Raw genomic sequence first — 18,307 nt, 5'->3', positions numbered from 1 at the left:
ATAATTTGTTTCTGATATTGGTTTTGCACAAAAGAAGTTCAGTTAACTTCAAAATTCTTAAAATTATATCTACTCTTTCCCCCTTGATGAAAAATCCAGAATCTATAAATATGCAAATATTGTTCATTTCAGAAGTTTAACTGTTGGACACAAGATATCTCCTACTTCACTCAAAGTCTATTCTCAGTGTTTGTGCTCTGGAGGCTTCATCTTTTCACGTCACATTTGTGTAGTTTGCATTCTGGACTATGATTGGCTCCCAAACTAGTTGTGATGTCACAAATCATGCTCGTAGGTACACGCATTAAACTTTCCACCTTCAGCAGAATTTGAAAACAGCCTTCTAGTGTCAAACTCTGCACATACGTCATTCTGCACAGTGAAGCTCAAACATCCAAGTGAAGTAACAATAAGCAAAACATATTATTGAGTGGATGGAATTTTAAATTCATTAGAAATAAAACAGACACATGCTCAAATCAGTATACTCAGGGGTTTTGCTGCAGCCACAGCCTCACTTGGTTTGCTATGACCAGTAGCTTAATGATTAATGTTAGTTTATGTTAGCAAACGCCAGACACATATTGCTCAACATTTCAATTTGCTGACTTTATCAATCTTCTCTGCTTGTACTAATGTTCACTATGTTTTAGCCTTTCACAGATAAATATTTTAGTGGTTTTATCACTAAAATAAAACAAGATCTAAACTCACATGTCATCCTCAATCTCAGCCAACTCACCTATGATGCCTTTAAAGCAGCTGACACAAGAGAATATGAAGAAATGAAGTGAAATTCCATGTGCTTCTAACTTGTAATTACCACATATGGCCACAGAGGTCACCATTCAGTTAAAAGTTGCATGGTCTGCCTTTAAAGCTTAAAAACAAAAGCTTATGTTTAGGGTTAGCTTTTTCATGACTGACACATTTCTCAGGCTACCACAGTCACCACGATGCATAACGAGAGGGATGGAGACAGATTCGGATGAGTAGAGGTGAGAATGAGAGTGATGCCACTGCGTGTGTTTTGACAACAGACCAGAGCATAGAGGAGAGGGGAGGAGGAGCCGGAGGGATGGAGGCACAGAGGAAGGAAGTATAAGTGGGCAGTGAGGTAGATAAGAGAGGAAAGGGAGGGAGAGAAGGATGGAGGACACATGCCAGAGCATGATAATGTTACTGTATGCAGTTGTGACCGCACAGCTGGAGAGTTAAAAACCCAGAAAAAATGGAAAGAGAAAAGAGGATGGCGTGAAGAATGTGAAGCATGTAGAGGTGTCACGAGGCCAGATAAGCAGCCGAGTGTTTATGAGGTGAGGTACACGCTCAGAATGGGGAGGTGGGGGGGTGGGGTAGGGTGGGGGGTTTGCAAGGAGAGCTCAGGTGCACTGTAGCATTGCAAGTTTAAACCCAACCTGCAACCTTTCAGGTCATCCTCCTCCTGTCACCCTCCGCTGGATGCTGCCTAATAAAGCAGAAATGCGCTGAAAAGAAAATGCTGAAAATAGGTCAAGTGAAGAGAAGTGGGCAAGAGAGAGGGAAGGAGGGAAGAGAAAGTGTAGAGGCAGAGAGACAGCACGAAGGAAGAGGAGGATGTAGTGGAGGAAAGGAGGAGAAAGGGGTGTAGCGTAAGTAGCAGGGTGGGTAGTGATGAAAAATTGAAGTTTTGAAACAGTGATGAGGGATATATAGGTAGAGAGGAAGAGGAACTCTCTCCAAAATGGAAGACAAGTAAAGCCAGGTCAGCCATATCAGCAGCCTTCAGTGACCAGAGATTGTTGCCTAGCAGCATGCAAGAATAGTTCTCCTCTCTTCTCTTCCTATCACCGTCCTCCTCCTCCTCCTCCTCTTGTATCACTCTTTTCCTCCTCACCTCGCCTCCCTCTCCGCGCTATCGTTCTCATTCCTCTTTTCCTTTCACCTATCCATCTCACTCCTCCTTTCCGCTCTCAACCCTCCACTCTTCTCCCAGGCTCCACTCCACCTCGACGCTACGCTGGTGCTGCCTCATGCCGACAGCCGGCCTTTTTATGTGCGTGTGTGTGTGTGTGGCAGATTCCTCATGACAAGCCTTTCATCAGTGTCTAAAGCTGGCTGATGTAGCCGTTACACCAGCTCTGTGCTGTATCAGGATTACATGGCACATGTGAAGCCCGTGTCCTCCTACGCTTGGTCAAATACAGGATGACGCATGGCATTGTGTGTGTGTGTGTGTGTGTGTGTGTGCGTGCGTGTATGCCATTCTCTCTGATGCTCGCTAGTACTCTGATACTCGCTTTCTGATAGTAGGTTTGACTGAATTAAAATGTTAATATCGCATTTGATTTCTTCTGATGTGATGTTGTTATTTAATGGCATAAAATAAAATTTACTGCTAGTAATATACTACTACCACTACTACTATCAGCACTGCAACTAGCACATCAAATGCTATCAGGTTGACAGTTTGCAGTTGTGACATCAAGAAGGATTTGAGCTTCCTTTGCCAGATTTCCAATGCTTTTTTTAAAATTATGCATAAAATCTGTGTCTCTGTGGTTAACACAAGCTTAAATATGTCATATTTAATTCTGTGGAGTAAAAAATCACACATTAATATCTCAGCTGTGAATTTTTAAGCTATCATCATATTAGTTTTATATTATTGTAATACAGATATGGTTCTTTATAGAGATTATAATGTTAAAATATGTGTATGTCATAAGTCTTTTTTCACTGCAGAACATATATTCTTTATCAAATGCCGAAGGAAAATTTCCATTGGACATCTGTCATGGGAGCGCTTAAAGGAAAAGGCTTATGATCTTGATTCTAGATTATTTTCTTATTGTCAATAATTGTTTATCCAAAGCCTGATATATCTTATTTCTCTGTGCCATTGTTGCCCAAATCTGGGTGACATGCAGATGGGTCTTTCAGAATGTAGAATATCCCCAGCGTTATCCTTTAAATTCTACCAAAAACTGGATTACTTAATTATTGCTACCACTTGCACAAGCTGAGTAGTAGCTTTGATTTTTTTTTCTATTTCTACTACTAAAAGGATTACTGTCAGAAAATAAAGAGCTTTACTATGAAGTAAAATGCTGTTGTGTTGGCAGTACTTTATGTGCTGTATATTATTTTATACTGCCCCTGGTACAGATGACTGTAGCTGCACATTTGTGCCATAAAAGTACCTTTTGGCACATCTCATAAAGTGCACATCTGCTCTCAGGAGAGCTGGAAATGGCATTGTTGGTCCATTATCAATCAATATGCTCTGTAGTGCAATTATACATTCTTGTGTTGTCACAAACTTTCTGAGTGATACCACTTTACTACTACTTTGATGCTACTACTATTAACTCTGCTAGCAGTGCTGCTGCTATTGCTCGATGTACTGCTAACACTAGTAGTTTGGTTAATATTACCTCTGGGCGGTCTGCCAGCTCGCTTTCTCATGGCCTAGATTTCCTGCTCTAAAGATGTACTGGTGCACCTGTCCAGGCTGTGTCACTGCCCTCTGCCAAATGCATGCTGGGACAGACTCCAGCACTCAGTGACCCTGAACATGAATAAGTCAAAAAGAGAATAGAACATAATCCAATAGTTTAAGAATTATTATGTGATCAAAACACTTAACAGCTATTGCATTGTACATCTACAGGCTTGTATCGAAATATAAAAGAGTATTAACAAGCAGGTTTGTAAGTGACTGTATATTTTGTTATAACCCCACTATGTCAGTGCAATATGTGCGGTTTCTCATGTGCATCTCTCATCACCTCCGCCTTCACTCTAACGTTCATATCTGTGTGTGTGCAAGAGTGTAGGAGAGTGTGGGTGTGACAGTCACTCAACCTAAATGTTGGCATCTTAGCGTGTGTAATAATAGTAAAAGAGTTGCATGTTCCCTTGTTTTCCAGGAGGTATGCCAGTGCCTGAGGTGGCGTCTGACACCGCCAGCGCTGCCGCCATGTTGAGCCCCGTCCTCAACGCCTCCAACGGAGACGGCTCCGAGTCTGAAACCACCTCCGCCATCCTCGCCTCCGTCAAGGAACAGGTTAGAACTCTGTGTGTGTGTGTGTGTGTGTGTGTGTGTGCGCGGAACATACAGAGAGTTGTCACTATTAATGAAACATGAACACCAGAAAGTAGTGAGGATTATTCCTCCAGTCCTTTCAGGGTGAGACAATGCGACAGTCAACAGTAAACACAAATGATGGAATGCCCATCTGAGCTAACGTGTCACAAATGTGTCACCACGTTTTGATCCGTTAGCAGAGACCCTTAGGCTACAGCTGCTCAGTGTAATTTTGAAAATAATCTCATGTGGTGGGATGCATCATTTCCACACATTTTGTCAAAAGTCTGAGCAGCTTCGTTGGAGATGAACTGTGCATGACGAAGCAAAGCCCACACTTTTTTTTCCCCCAGTAAAGCTAACATTAGGCTTTACAGCTAAAGTTTGTGTTTGGTGTTCATTATGTATTTATGAAGGTTAAAATATTAATCACTCTGCCAGAAGGTGTCTTAATATGTGCGTCTGTTTCAACTCCTCTTTTTGACTCCTTGATATGCAGCTTTTTAGACTTTTACTGACTTGTAGAGTGGTAGCTGTATGAGTGTAAGGTGCTATGTGTTGGCATATGGAAGTAGTGAGTCACATACGTTATGTCATTTGTGTTAAATTACCAGGCTTTTAACACTAGAACCGCCACAGGGTAAAATTTACTTGTACATTACTATGTTTTAATAAAATATTCATGTCCTCCAGTCTTTGACTTCTCCTAAAATAATGTTGTGTAGCACCACCTATTGTTAAAAATAGTGAAAATGAATCCAGATCAAAAACACAGGCATTTATACCCATAACTGCCACCAGGTAAAATTTACCTGTATATGAAATGCATTTATTTCTGCTTGGTTTATGTTTAAACATTTCAAGTTGCCAGGCAATGGCATTCACTGGAGGGTGTGATCTGACAACTACGTCAAGTCATAATTAAATTATAAATATAGCAGAGAAGAATGACCTGTAAAAAAAACTTTGCCAGGTGCCTGAAGTGCAAGAAAGCTGTCTGTGGAAAATTCACAGTCAAGGTGCTGAATGTCTCAAAGTGTGAAGATGATATAGCCTCCTCACAAACCTTTATTAACCTTAATTAACCATTATGTGTAAATCCATTTTTTAGTTAACTGATTTTTCATTCATTTTTGTTTTGCCACATTATCATTAATTGTTTTTAGGCTATTTAGCCTAATTTGCCCGTTGCGTTATGATGTTATAAGTAAAAGCAGCTTCAATGGTTGCTTCAAGTTTCTTGGTGGTGTTCTCTTATTCACACATTGTTGCAGATTGTAGTATAATCAACACTCCTAAAATGTCCACATAAGGTTCCATGTTCTGCTACATTTGTGGGCAAGTTTCATGAACAAATATGTTACCAAAGAGTAAAAACAAGAATTTCACAACAAGGAGCTTCAAGTCCTGCTGTCAGAAATCAGCAGCCAAAATCTTACAAATGTGGGTGTGTCAGTAGTCAGGGACCCGAAACAATTATAAAATATGAATCCAGCTGCCAAAGAAGTGTCATCGGTGCAGCTCTCTGATGTGTGACAGGAATAAAGAGGGAATGCTTTGACATGAAATTAGATGCTAAAAAAGGTCTCAAATGCATAAGTTGCTGCATCAGAATCTACCAGTTAAAATCTAAAAACCCTCTCAGTAAACTGGCAGCCATGATGATGATATGTTGAACAGAATATTCATTTTGCTTTCTTTTAGTTATATGTTTTATTTAAGTTGATTCCAGTATCACATTTAAACTCCAAATTCATTCAGATTATTATTAAATCATTACATTAAGTCAAACAAGTGTTTTCCCCTTGTGAAGAAAGGCAGAGACTGTCTGTTTGTGACAGAAGCTGTAAATTCCCTTTGTACCTAAGATAAAATTCTAAGTATCAGAAAATTGATGAAGGCCACAAATTTTCTTAAATCACTCATATGGGTCATATCAGTTCAAATCTATTACTCTGAGAAAGACAATTCTGATGCTTTCCAATCCATTTCCAACCCTCATGTGAGTGTTAAAATTTTAAGTTGCACTGATCTGTTTGAATCTGATACAGTTTATTAATGTCACTGATTTAAAGATTAGCAGGCTTAAAAGCTGCTGTGTTTCAAACCTGCAGCACCTCTGAGCCCTGGGTGGTGGTGGTCCTAACTCTTAACTGTGAGACACACCCTGGAGTACACTACTACACCACATTTTTTGATAATGGTGAGAATTAAATCGCTGGAGATGAACACAAACAGCTGGTGTTGAGTTGTTCTCTGTGGAGTAAGACCCCATCAAAATCTTGATTTTGCCGACCACCATTGGTCTAACTTCTCATTTTGCTGCAGTGGTGTACATGACATCACTGTTGAGTGTGGTTGCAGGTGCAACAAAGCACCCTCCCCACCACACCTAACAGTAATGTTGGGTTGAAACTTTCAACCAAGGAGTGCAGCAAAGCACTGCTTCTTAACCTGGTGTTAACTTACTCTATAACCAACCCACCAGCTAATCCGGCACAGAAGGGCTCTGATTGGGTTTATAGTTTCTTTAAATAAGGAAACGGCCAATCAGGAAAGCAACACCAGACATATTTTGAATTGTGTAACAAAATTTGAAACGAGATTTGTGTGAATTTGTGTGAAAGTTTTGAATCATGTTGTAACATGCTAAATAAAGTTAATTTATTATGGGTGCTTTAAATCTGAAAAATAGCTGTCAATCAAAATCTGGTGTCACTTCCAAGCGGACTCTGGTGTGGTGCGAAGGCACCACAAAAGTGAATTTCTCCTGATACTTCAGAAATTGAAAATGAGTTAAAACCAGGGTGTGTTGTGCTTGTGTCTTAACCCCACATAATATTTTGCTACAATATGCTTCTTTTTCATCCTGTTCATCATTATTCATAACATGAGGTTGAGTTGCAGTCCTGAATATTAATGCTTATAATCCGTAAATAAACACATAACAGTGTATGCAATTTGATTTCCCACCATGGGTCCATATACCACTGATAATACAGAATGACCATCGCCTAAACTGCCTATTCAATGAGTCATCAGTCCAAATGACTTCATATTTACTTGTATCAGTGTCATCATCATTTTGTCATATCATTTTTTTCCTTGGTTGAGACCAAATTAACCAAACTATAGAGTGAATCATCACTGCTAAAGTTACTACACGGAACTTTAACAGGTTATGAAACAGTCTCTTGATGCCTCTGCTGGCTCTATATGACCTACATAAGCAAATAAGACCATCAGCGAGAAGATTGGCTATTTCTGTATAGTTATTCTAAATGCTGCCACTGGGTCAGATTCCTTATGAAATCAGATGAAATGATTGGTACAACAACATTACTAGGATGAGGGGAGGACATTTCTCTTCCTTTGGTAACATTGAAAGTAAAGTTAGACTTGTTGTCAGCTTCCTAACTCATTTTTAAAATGATGAGAGGAAAAGACAGAGAGCGCGAGCAAGGTGCGAGCACGAATGGGAAAGAGAAAGAGAGAGCAACAGTGGTCGAGTAAGCTAGGGAGCGGTGGTGTAGCAAGAAGAAAGGAGTGAATCTGAGAAACGAAACGTTATGTTCTCACTATTTCATGGCGGTTATGTTCTTAAGCACAGATAAACACACCCACACTTCCACAAAACCCTGCGGGAAGGTGCTGCATGTAACCTGACCAAGTGTATGAACGGTACTAAAACAAAATTTACTTTGCTTCACCACCATCATATCACAATTATTAATCTTACATAAATAAATACATTAACTCATTGCTATGCATACTGCAAACAGCTGTGTTTAAAAAAATATATTTAAAATATGTAGCTCTTTCTTTCACTCGCTTCCAAAACAAATGCACACACTAGACAAGATTTTTATGACATGAAGCGGTGGTGCTCATGGGAAATGCAGTCTTCATTCCGGGAAAAAAACTACAGCTTTTGTCCACAGGGGCTGCTAAAATCAACATGAAATGAAAGCTCCTTGTAGTAACTTTAAGTTACAGTTGCATATGTTGGACTCACTAGTTATGCAGATGATTAAATCTTGTTGTTGTTGAAATCCAACATTTGACAAGATTAAAAGTCTACAGCAATGCTAGCAGTCCCTTGTGGCTGTGATGCTCATTCCACACCAGGAAACAAAATTGTTGTATGGATGAAAAAAAAAAGTATAGACGACAACTTTGCTTATGAGCATTTTGTCATTAGTTTGGGGCAAGTGGGAATTTTGACTTGCTGTTGGTTGTGCTAGATTAAAAGTAAAGGAATCGTTGATGTCATTAGGGTTCAACCACTGAGGACCATTAATGTACCAAATTTCATGTTAATCCATTTAGTAGTTGTCCAGATATTTCAATCTGGACCAAAATGAGATGGACTGACATTGCCACTCCAAGAGCCACACTACTAGTGTATTTAAAAAAGACTTCCAATGACTTTCAGCTTACACTCTCATGGGATAAGCACCAATCAACATTCAGTAAAATCATAACAGATTAGATATGATGTTAGTGTGACATCTCATTATGTATATAAACATAATAACACAGCAGTGACAGTGACAGATAGCACCTACAGTATGTGTGTTGGCACTGGAACCGTATTGAGAAGCTGTGGTGGTGTGCAAATGTGTGGGTGCATACAGTAGGTCGAGTGGATACTTTGAATAGCTTGGGATACAAAGTACAGTTGAAGCAATGTGCTCTGAAATGGTACATGCAGAAGCTAAAGATAGCCAGTGAAATGCTGAGAAGAGAGAAAAAAATAAAGTGTGCATGTTTTAGACTGAAACCTCACTGTGAGTTACTATAAGTCTAAGTAGTCTCCTAGTCTAAGTAGGGCATGTAGACTTGGACATTCATACACACACAGGTCACACACACATACATACAGATGATCTAGGGCATTATAATGGCCTTCTGATGAGAATGTGTAAGAAGAAAAAGGAAGAGGAGATGACAGGAATGGAAGGAAATGAGGATGAATAGATACAATAGTTGGTCCCTCCCTCTTTCCTTCTTTCTCTACAAGCTGGAGTCGTTATATTTTATGCTCCTGCACTGCCGTGAAGTTATTAGTATTTCTTAAGCCAGTAATTTGTCACGTCCTCTCATACTTTTTTCCAGTATGTAATTTTTCAACTCTTCAGTGTTTGGGCTGCTGCCACTGTTTGTTATCAGGCTGTTAAAATGAAGCAGGGGTGTGTTTTTGCTACGTGCACACACACACATACACACACACACACACAGCTTCCTGTTCATTTTGCTTCATAAAGACAAGGTCAGGCATGAGAGACCAAGAAAAGGCTTCACACACACATATGAACACATGTGGACTGCAGGCAGACAGACACACACACGCTGCCAATCAGGCTCTTTTGCCTCTGCTGACTCACACCGGGAGATCCCTGCTGCTGTTTTTTCCTCCATTTCCTTTTACCCACATGAGATTGATTAGCCATTCGACGTCGTATTTATCACATCTGTCAGCTTTTGTCCTCGTATCGTTCATCATCTTTGCTGTCAACACATCTGCTATTGGGGGAGCACAGTGTGAGGTGCCAGCCCTGGAAAGACTTTCATTCCAATGTGAGATGTGCCTATTTGAAAAATCTGACATATTGTCTTATTGAATGACGGATAAAGTGAAAGTGGCACAGGGTATTGATTAGCTGTCTTTTGCCTGTAGCCTGGAAACATTTGACAAACCAGTTCTGAAAAATCAAGATGTGAAAGTGTGTTTAAAGAAGGATCTACAGTGATTCAAAACAAATTCCTGCTTTTATGTCTGGAATATTAATCTAGAAGGTCCATGTTTGGTTTTGTTTTCTGATACAGATTTTTGTTCTAAGTGGCAGTGTTTTAGATGTCATAGACATCACTTTACAGTTTAATTTGTCAGTTTTCCTTGTCTGCTCTGACATTGGAGGATATTTACCGCACTAAAGCTTCGCAGCCCTTAAATACAACTAAATTGCAACATCAAACAAGTTTTGCTATTAACGTAATGCTGGCTGAATTACGTTTTCTCTCAACATAATGAGACAAATTAACTTGTGGTGTGTATCTCTCCCTCTCAGATGATTTGATATGTATCGAGATACATCATCCATGATCGATACAATGATATGATATCCTGCAATACAAAACTGAATCGATACAATTCGATTAAGAAGGAGTAGGACTTGATATTTTTTATATTTTGAATAAGTGAATAAGTGTAACTAAAATAAACAGTACGTTTTTTTTTTTATTCAATTGTATTTCAAACACTAAATCCAGAAAAGTATGCCTTCTGCCACACTAACAGCAGCAAACATGGACAGTGATACACTGGATAACTTTTTAGCTAAGGTGTTTTTTCATGCATGCACACACACACACACACACACACACACATACAGAGGCTACAGGCACTGTGCAGTGAGAGATTAATCTTTAACTCCTAAAATGAACATATTTAGCAAGTTGCAGAAATGTATTAGTGACATGTTCAGTGACAACATGAAACATTTTATGGTTATGTCACTGGCAGCACTTGGTTAGTGTTAGAGAAAGATGATGGTTTTGGTTTTAACAGAAAAAAATGTGTTGAGTTTATCTTGTCTCACCTCCACATACACCATCCTGCTGCCAGAGATACTCTCTAGAGCACCAGATGTGTATTCATCCACTTGTGAAAATAGTCCCCAACAAATACTCGATTTACTTCTGTTTGGATAACATTCGCTAAAAACCACAGTGCCCAGCTGTTTCAGGAGTTTGTTTAGCCATTTATAGAAGATTAGACTTTATATTTGTGATGAGTTTTTAAAGTTTTACATCTTCAGGGGGACCAAATGGGCAGACAGGGTAGGGGAGTTTGTCAAGGTTGAGAGCCAGACTAGAACATTGTTAGTCTTATCACAGGGTTTGATGACAGTAAGAAAAATGCAGTATACAATAACACCAGCCTTATCCTTTCAAGTATACTTAAGATATCATTTTACAAAAGTCTCTCCACTCAGTGCCATAAAATGGAAAAGACAAAAGAGCAGCAATGCAAGAACTATTATTTTTCAAACATTATTTTTAACTTTCCTGCTGAAATATGTATTTTTCCTGACTGTAAGGGGACCATAGAGCAGCTGGTTCAGATCTCTGAATCACAATGTCTAAAATGAAACTGCATTTATCAAGCTAGTTCCAGTCAGGTGTGACGTGCAGCCAGTTAAGTATTAATTGGATTTAAAAAATCAATATCTAGTCAATAATCTGGTCAAAGGAGGTACATTTTTTAAATAAAACTACCAAAAATAGTCCTCACTGATTTTCAAAAAGGTCTCCAGGAGACCTTTTTAATTCAATCACTGACTGTTTTGTTGTGCTGACAATACTAGGCTTTTTAAAGAATGTTTCCTCACATACAACCTTTCTCTTGCTGAAAGAATGCCTAATTGCAATTTCACATCTATCTTTTCTTCAACAAATATTCCATGTTCAGTGCAAAGAACAGTCTTTTGCACTCCATTTTCTTCCAGACATGACCAAAATGTGTCTTGAACAGCTAAGCATCAGAACATATGTTGTGACACATGCGAATTAGATGAACTGCTGATAAGCTAATTTACATATGGAGTCTTATTTAATAGCCAGTTAAATTGAAACATTTCAGTGGGTTTAGTAAATTACCTACAGTGAATTTCACCGCTCACAGCTACTGTACCAGTTAGACAGATGAGACTGCACTCACTTCAACCTGACACACAATAAAAATGTTGAATTTTCAAGGATAAAAACACAAAAGCTCATTGTAGTCCTCGTTAGAAAGAACACCCATGTGTGCATTTCCATCATGTTTGCAACATGGCCTCCTGCTGTGTTTTAACAAGCCAAAACAATGGTGCAAATATGTTGCTGCATTCATTTCATTGTCCAAAAAGAAAACATGAGGATGTGTAGAAGATAAAAAGTTGAGGGATAAAAGACACCTTTAGAAAAACCAACCAATAGAAAAAACACAAAATATAATGACTGTCTAAAGGATATCAGATATGACTTTTAGGGCAGAGTATGGTGTTTCTGCAGCCTCTCAGCCACAGGATAATTAACGTGAATCCTGGTGCTCTGTGGAACTGTTCACTCTAATTGGCAGTACAGCAGAAAACGGCTTCTCTCAGACTGAGGTAATGGAAGTTATAACTTTATTTCCTCTGTAAGGCTAATTAAACTCATCTGGGTTCTGGGTTCTTGTCTTCCTCTGCTATCACATCATTATTTAAAATACTATTCACATGTTACCCAGCTGGCATTGGACGTCAATTTGACGTCAGAAAGACATTGGACACTAACGGTGGACAGATGTGAAATTTTAGTTGAAAATAAAAATCAGGTTGATATCAAAACCCAACTCTGGGTTGACATCAACCTCCAATATTGGACAGATGTAGAATTTGGGTTGGAAACCAAAATCAGATATCCATCAAAACCCAACATTAGCTGTCAAATTCCAACTTTCAGTTTGGTTATTATGTATTTTGTTGGCATGACATCAAACTTTTAACAGAGCCATGTTTTTGTTGTAAATGAAATATCAACATGCTGAGAAACTGTCGTACCAAGGTTGGAGAGATGTCAAGATTTTAAGACATGAGCAGAGAAAAGTTGACAGACTTTAAAATCTTAATGAAACTGGAATCCACAAATGTTTGGCGGTTTTATTGGATAAATGAAAAAGACATGAAATGGGTTATCAAAATGACCTGTTATTGTAACATTTTTAAAGAACCTGCTTACCTTGTTTTTGAATGGAGGTGGATTCACAAAATTTTCTGGAGATGAATTCACAAAATTTAACAAAATTTTCAAAATTAATGAAAACAAAATTAATTTCACAAAACTGTACGCAAGCGAATGGAGGCAGCAAAAACAAACAAACAAAAAAAGAAACAAGTATTTAAACCACAAACACATAGGCCCCTTCAATTAATTTCAGTATCCACTAAAGTGTACACCAAATGTCCCTCATTTTCATGGTTTTACAGTGCTCTCAGACCACAGATTCTGTCTGTTAAGGAGCAGCTGATCCGCGGTGTAATATGCACAAGTGTGTAGTTAGTACTCCAATAAAACAAAATAGTACCAATGGAATGAGTGGTCTGAGAGCACAGTAATGCCATGAAAATAAGAGGCATTTGGCATACACTTTAGTGGATATGGAAATTTTGAAGGGGTGTATGGGTTTGTGATTTAAATTCATTTTGTTTGCTTGTTTTGTGGAAATGTCAATGAAGCCATCAGTTCCCTGAAGCAGGCTGCCAGTTCACCCAGTGGCAACCGTTGAGTCCCTCATACATTGTCAATTTTACTTAATTCCCATTCTGTCAATGCTTCCTTAATAACTGTAACTGACATCTAATTGACACTGAAATATAAAAACTAACTTGTCATAACTTCTCACTAAACTAAATCATGTAAGTACTATAATTCTAGGATCATTGCTAATAGGGCTCAACCCTAATAGTCAACCAACTGTTAATCGATGAGAAGAGTCTTAGTTGACTAAGTTTTCTTCAGTTGGTTAGTTGCTGAAAAAACTAACCAAAAAAACTCCTCAAACTCCATTCCAGTGCTGCACCTTGTCAAAATTTCAGTCTCAGATTATTGATCTTAATTTGCACAAAACTCAGAAAAAGGCAAATACCCTTATCTTAGCTCAATTCCTGGAAGTCTATGGGATCATGTGGTTGCTATTTGATTCCATATACAGTGAATAACTGAGTTAAGATTGTCTGTTCTTTGACATAACTTCCACCTGCACAAGATAAATGTGGTCAACTACAAAGACATCTATTAGTTTGTATGATCCTGGTAAGTGGAAAAAATTGTCAAATCTCTACAACTACCTCCAAATTATCTGTTTAACCAATTGATATTTACTCCATAGAGCTGTTGTTTTTGGCTAATTTTTTTTTTTTTTTACAAATTACAAATTATTCAGGAATATCTTTTTCACCCTCTGTGAGCCTCTCCTGAAACTATCTGGCACCCTCCTGGGGAGACCCACCTCTCATTATTAAAACATCCGGTCTAGTGTCAAGTGATGTCTTCAAAAATCTTCCTTAGTCTAAGCAGCAGCCAAAAAATACAAAGATTTAATTTTAAAATTTTATAAATAAAGAAAAGTTAGCAAATCAGTCCACCGCACTATCACTGGGAACAAGTTATTATCCTGTTAATAACATATTATCTTGTTACTAACTTTTATTGACATTATCTTGTTAATAACCTGTTATCTATCAAATTATTATCTTTTGAGCACAAGATTAAAAAATATCACCTTTTTGGGCTTTAGGGGCTCTGTAGCTTTTCAGTACATAGCTACATTGTTATTATTGTTATTATTCATATGCATATTATTCTTATAATTATTAATTATGTAATTACAATAATGATGATAATAATAATAATAATAATAATAATAATAATAATAATAATGTTAGTAGTAGTAAGTTTTACCCAAATGAAGAACAAGTAAAACGATTAATAACTGCTTTACTTTAACCCTGTAGGTGAGGAAATAAAAACAGGCAAGCAGGCTTAAGTCGCAGGCTGCCCGGTGGAGGATCTCACTCTGCTGTAAAGGCTCAACTACAACTGCCTTGGTGTCTACCTCAACCACACTGCGAGTCTAGGCACATCCCTCTCAGAGGCAACTGGCTGATCACCAACAACCAACATCTGCCAAAGCAGCCAGGGAAAAGATATAGCTGGCGTTAACTATGTTGCCTTGGGTCTAGGCACAGGCTGGCAAAACAACCCTGTATCCATCTCATATGCAGCAGCCCCAGGTTCACTACCAGGTGGGCTGCTGGCATGTGCCCCAGTAGCAACTTAACTTTTTACACCATCAAAGTCTCTGCACGGTGCATGGTGGCAGCCAGATATGCTTAACACTTGTGTGGCTTGGCATTTGTCTGACAGCTGCACTGTCATGGAGCACAAATTGAGAAAGAAACTACTGGTGCTTCTGTCTTATGGAGGCCAAATTGAGTGATCTGTAGAAGGTCCAGTGTGGGTTATACAACTGTACTTTAACAAAAATTTCAGGGCCATGAAGTGGTCCAGTGGCTCACCTGGCAGAAAATATAAGGTTGTAGCTCTGATGAAATAGTTACAAATTTGATCATACCTAGGAGCTCTGTTTGGACGTTTGTGTGTTAAACAGGTGTTGGATTATTGTTACCCTACAGTATGTCACAGCCTGAAGTCATTACTCTATATGTTAAACTGCCATAGTAGCACTGTGACTTTTGAGAGATTTTGATTACCCAAAGGCACAACTTAAAGTAGTAGTTCAGCTTCTTACCCACACAGTGGTATTTGCTGTTCCATACTGTAGATAATCCAAATTTGACCCATCAAGTCTTTCCCTGTTGTGAGATCGAGTGCTTTACCAGGAGTGTGCTACTCCAAAATGAATGAAGTAAATAGACCTTAGAACAACACAATTTTGAGCAGCAACCCAAAGCTGAAAAAATGTTTTGAAGGTTGCAAAACAACACATGGTGGTTTGTGATTCATTACTAAAGCTGATCTTTTCCAGTCCTCTTACTTGTTAACTGGTGGAGCTCCTTTGTTTTGGTAACACTATGCTATGGCTTCACCAACCAGATGTGTGAACAACACACAGTGCTGAGGGAGCTGTTCCATAGTGATACAGAAACAAAGTAGGTTCACCAGTTAGCAAACAATAGGGCTGGAAAAGTAGTAGTCAAGTAATAAGTATAGAGGAGGTTAATAATTAATCCCAAACCGATGTTTGCATCCTTCATTTTTTCAGTTTTGGGTTGCTGCCCAAAATCATGTTAGTTGCAGGTCTATATCCACTTCATTAATTTTGGATCAGCACACTGCTGGTGAAGTACTTGTTGTCTCAACAGGTTTAAATTTGATAGGATCTATTACACTTGCATGGAGCAGCAAATACCACTGTATGGATAACAATCTGAACTATCACTTTAAATACAACAAAATGCCATGCTTGCTGGATATTTGATGTTTACTAAACGTACGATATAGGTGACAGTACCATAAAGACATATGTCTGTATTCTATGTCTGTATTAAGTTGGTATGAGACGTTTTGACAGAGATTGGATTTTGGTTACCTGACACCACAACTGAAATCCCACAAAATACCAACATCTAATGTTGTCTGTATCCCACGTGAGATGGATGTTAATGCTCTGATGTTTATCAGATGTTGGGTTTTGGTTAGTTAACACCATGACGAACAGCCAACATAATACTAACATTTAATAATGTTGGAATGTCATGTTGTCTGGATGTTAACATTATGACATTGTTGGGTTTTGGTCACCATACCTCACGACTTAATGTATACTGTGTCAACATGACGTTGGAATGACGTTTGGAAGACGTTGGATTTTGGTCAATTAAAGTGGAATAGACATTTTTTGCTTTAACTTATCATTATGAAGTAAATGTTGATTGAAAAGTTTAATGGCTATAGAATAACCACACCACCACATTTAGAGTGGTTCCCTATAAGCCTCTCTTTTACTATGCGTTCGATTTACGCACAAAGGAAGTGTGTCAACCATTGCGCAATCAAAAGAGGAAGAGGATAGCGCTTTTGTGTTCCCTGGTAGCTATCAGTAGCTATATCTCATAATAATTTGTTAGGTGGCCAACCTCTTTCTATTATCTCTTAGTTATATAATAAATGTGGAATATTGCACAGGCAACTCTGATGACACACTTGTTTTATCTGTGTACACTATGTTTTAGTTACATTGAATATACTACCTGAATAAACTTCTCTTGTGATTTCTAGAGGGCTTTCTTCCTATTAGCTACTGCATCTAATAGGAAGAAAGCCCTCTAGAAACCAGTTAGCTAAGCTACTAGCGCTACAGCCATTGAATATTGGATCAGTATCCGGTCAGGCTGGCTGTTGACTCGTTCATATGAAGATCGGTGTCGGTATTCTACGTCAACATGATGTTGGCATGAGATTTTGGTAACTTAACACCACAACTGAAAACCAACAAATTATCAACATCTAACAACGTTAGAATTTCAAGTTGTGTGGACTTTAACGTTATGGTGTTTAGCAGATGCTAGGTTGGTCATCATACCTTATGACAAATTACAAACAAATAGTATATTCTACGTCAATATGGTGTTTGCATGAGACATTTTGAAGACGTTGGATTTGATTACTTAAACCACAACTTAAAACCAACAAAATATCAACGTCAGCTGTCATCAGTGTTCTATGTCATATTTGACGTTGGCATTAGATGTTGTCCCAACATTGAATTTTGGTCACCCGACGTCACAATCTACATTCAACCAAATATTAATCTCTAATGACGTTGGTGGCCAGCTGGGTACAGATGTTGTACTTTTAATTGATCATATTTTATTTGCATATTTGGTTGCTGTGCAGCTAGCTCTATTTTTAACACATTAACTTTCAAAGCACAAACACTTAAATATTCTCCTTTTATGATTGGTGTTATGACATATGAGATAATAAAGAATACAGGATTAATAGCTCTTTGAAAATAATCAGGCTTATGTTAATTGTACTGACTCTTGGATGATTCATTAGGTTCTTTTATTGGTACTTTCTTACAGCAGCCCTGTGATAACAATGGGTGCTATCAGCCTTCATTTCACTCTCTTCATTTGTTTATTAAGGATTAAATAAGATTTGTTTAGTAGTGGCTAACTCATTAAATTACCAAATATAGTTCTCCACAAAGTTCACTTAGATATTCATAAGAAGTGGTTTCAAAGTGGATCAAATATTTATTTTGTTTTACTTCTTATTCAAGAGGGCAGAGAAAGGAAAAAGCAGAATATTTAAAGGATGGGGAGGGAGGGGAGGGATTTTGGGAGGAATTGTGAACCTCTTTGCCCCTCTATCTCTCTCGCTCACTGGCAAAGTGTTGGCATTTGAGAAAGTTTTGTTATTCCCAACTGAAAGAAGACTCAAGGCCAGAGAACAATAGAAGAAATAGGACGTGTTTTATTTCTGCTATCCAATGTAGCTGTATATGTTTTTGAGTAAATATTTATGTGATTTTCTCTATTTATTTGAAAGTGTGTGTTCATGCTGATAGATTGTTTGGTAAGCCCCACCCCCCAGTAGCCCTTGACCCATCCCCCTAGTTACTGTTGCCACGCCTGTCAAGTTTTCTGCTCTCAAAAATACAGTTTACACTGATAACAATGG

The 18,307-nt window shown here is 38.3% G+C and overlaps 1 protein-coding gene across 12 annotated transcripts in view; it reads left to right on the top strand.

The window, feature by feature from the left end:
- The window catches only part of ctnnd2b (catenin (cadherin-associated protein), delta 2b), a 181,270-nt gene that overhangs the window by 34,006 nt on the left and 128,957 nt on the right, over positions 1-18,307 (top strand). For all 12 annotated transcript variants that reach the window (XM_044368518.1, XM_044368512.1, XM_044368517.1 and 9 more), the window contains exon 2: positions 3,912-4,048. In XM_044368518.1, the coding sequence (XP_044224453.1) occupies positions 3,912-4,048 (137 nt within the window). The remainder of the gene's footprint in view (positions 1-3,911; positions 4,049-18,307) is intronic.

The sequence above is a fragment of the Thunnus albacares genome, chromosome 12 (genome assembly GCF_914725855.1).
Source record: "Thunnus albacares chromosome 12, fThuAlb1.1, whole genome shotgun sequence".
Classification (NCBI taxonomy): domain Eukaryota; kingdom Metazoa; phylum Chordata; class Actinopteri; order Scombriformes; family Scombridae; genus Thunnus; species Thunnus albacares.
This window is presented reverse-complemented; position numbering and strand designations above follow the sequence as displayed.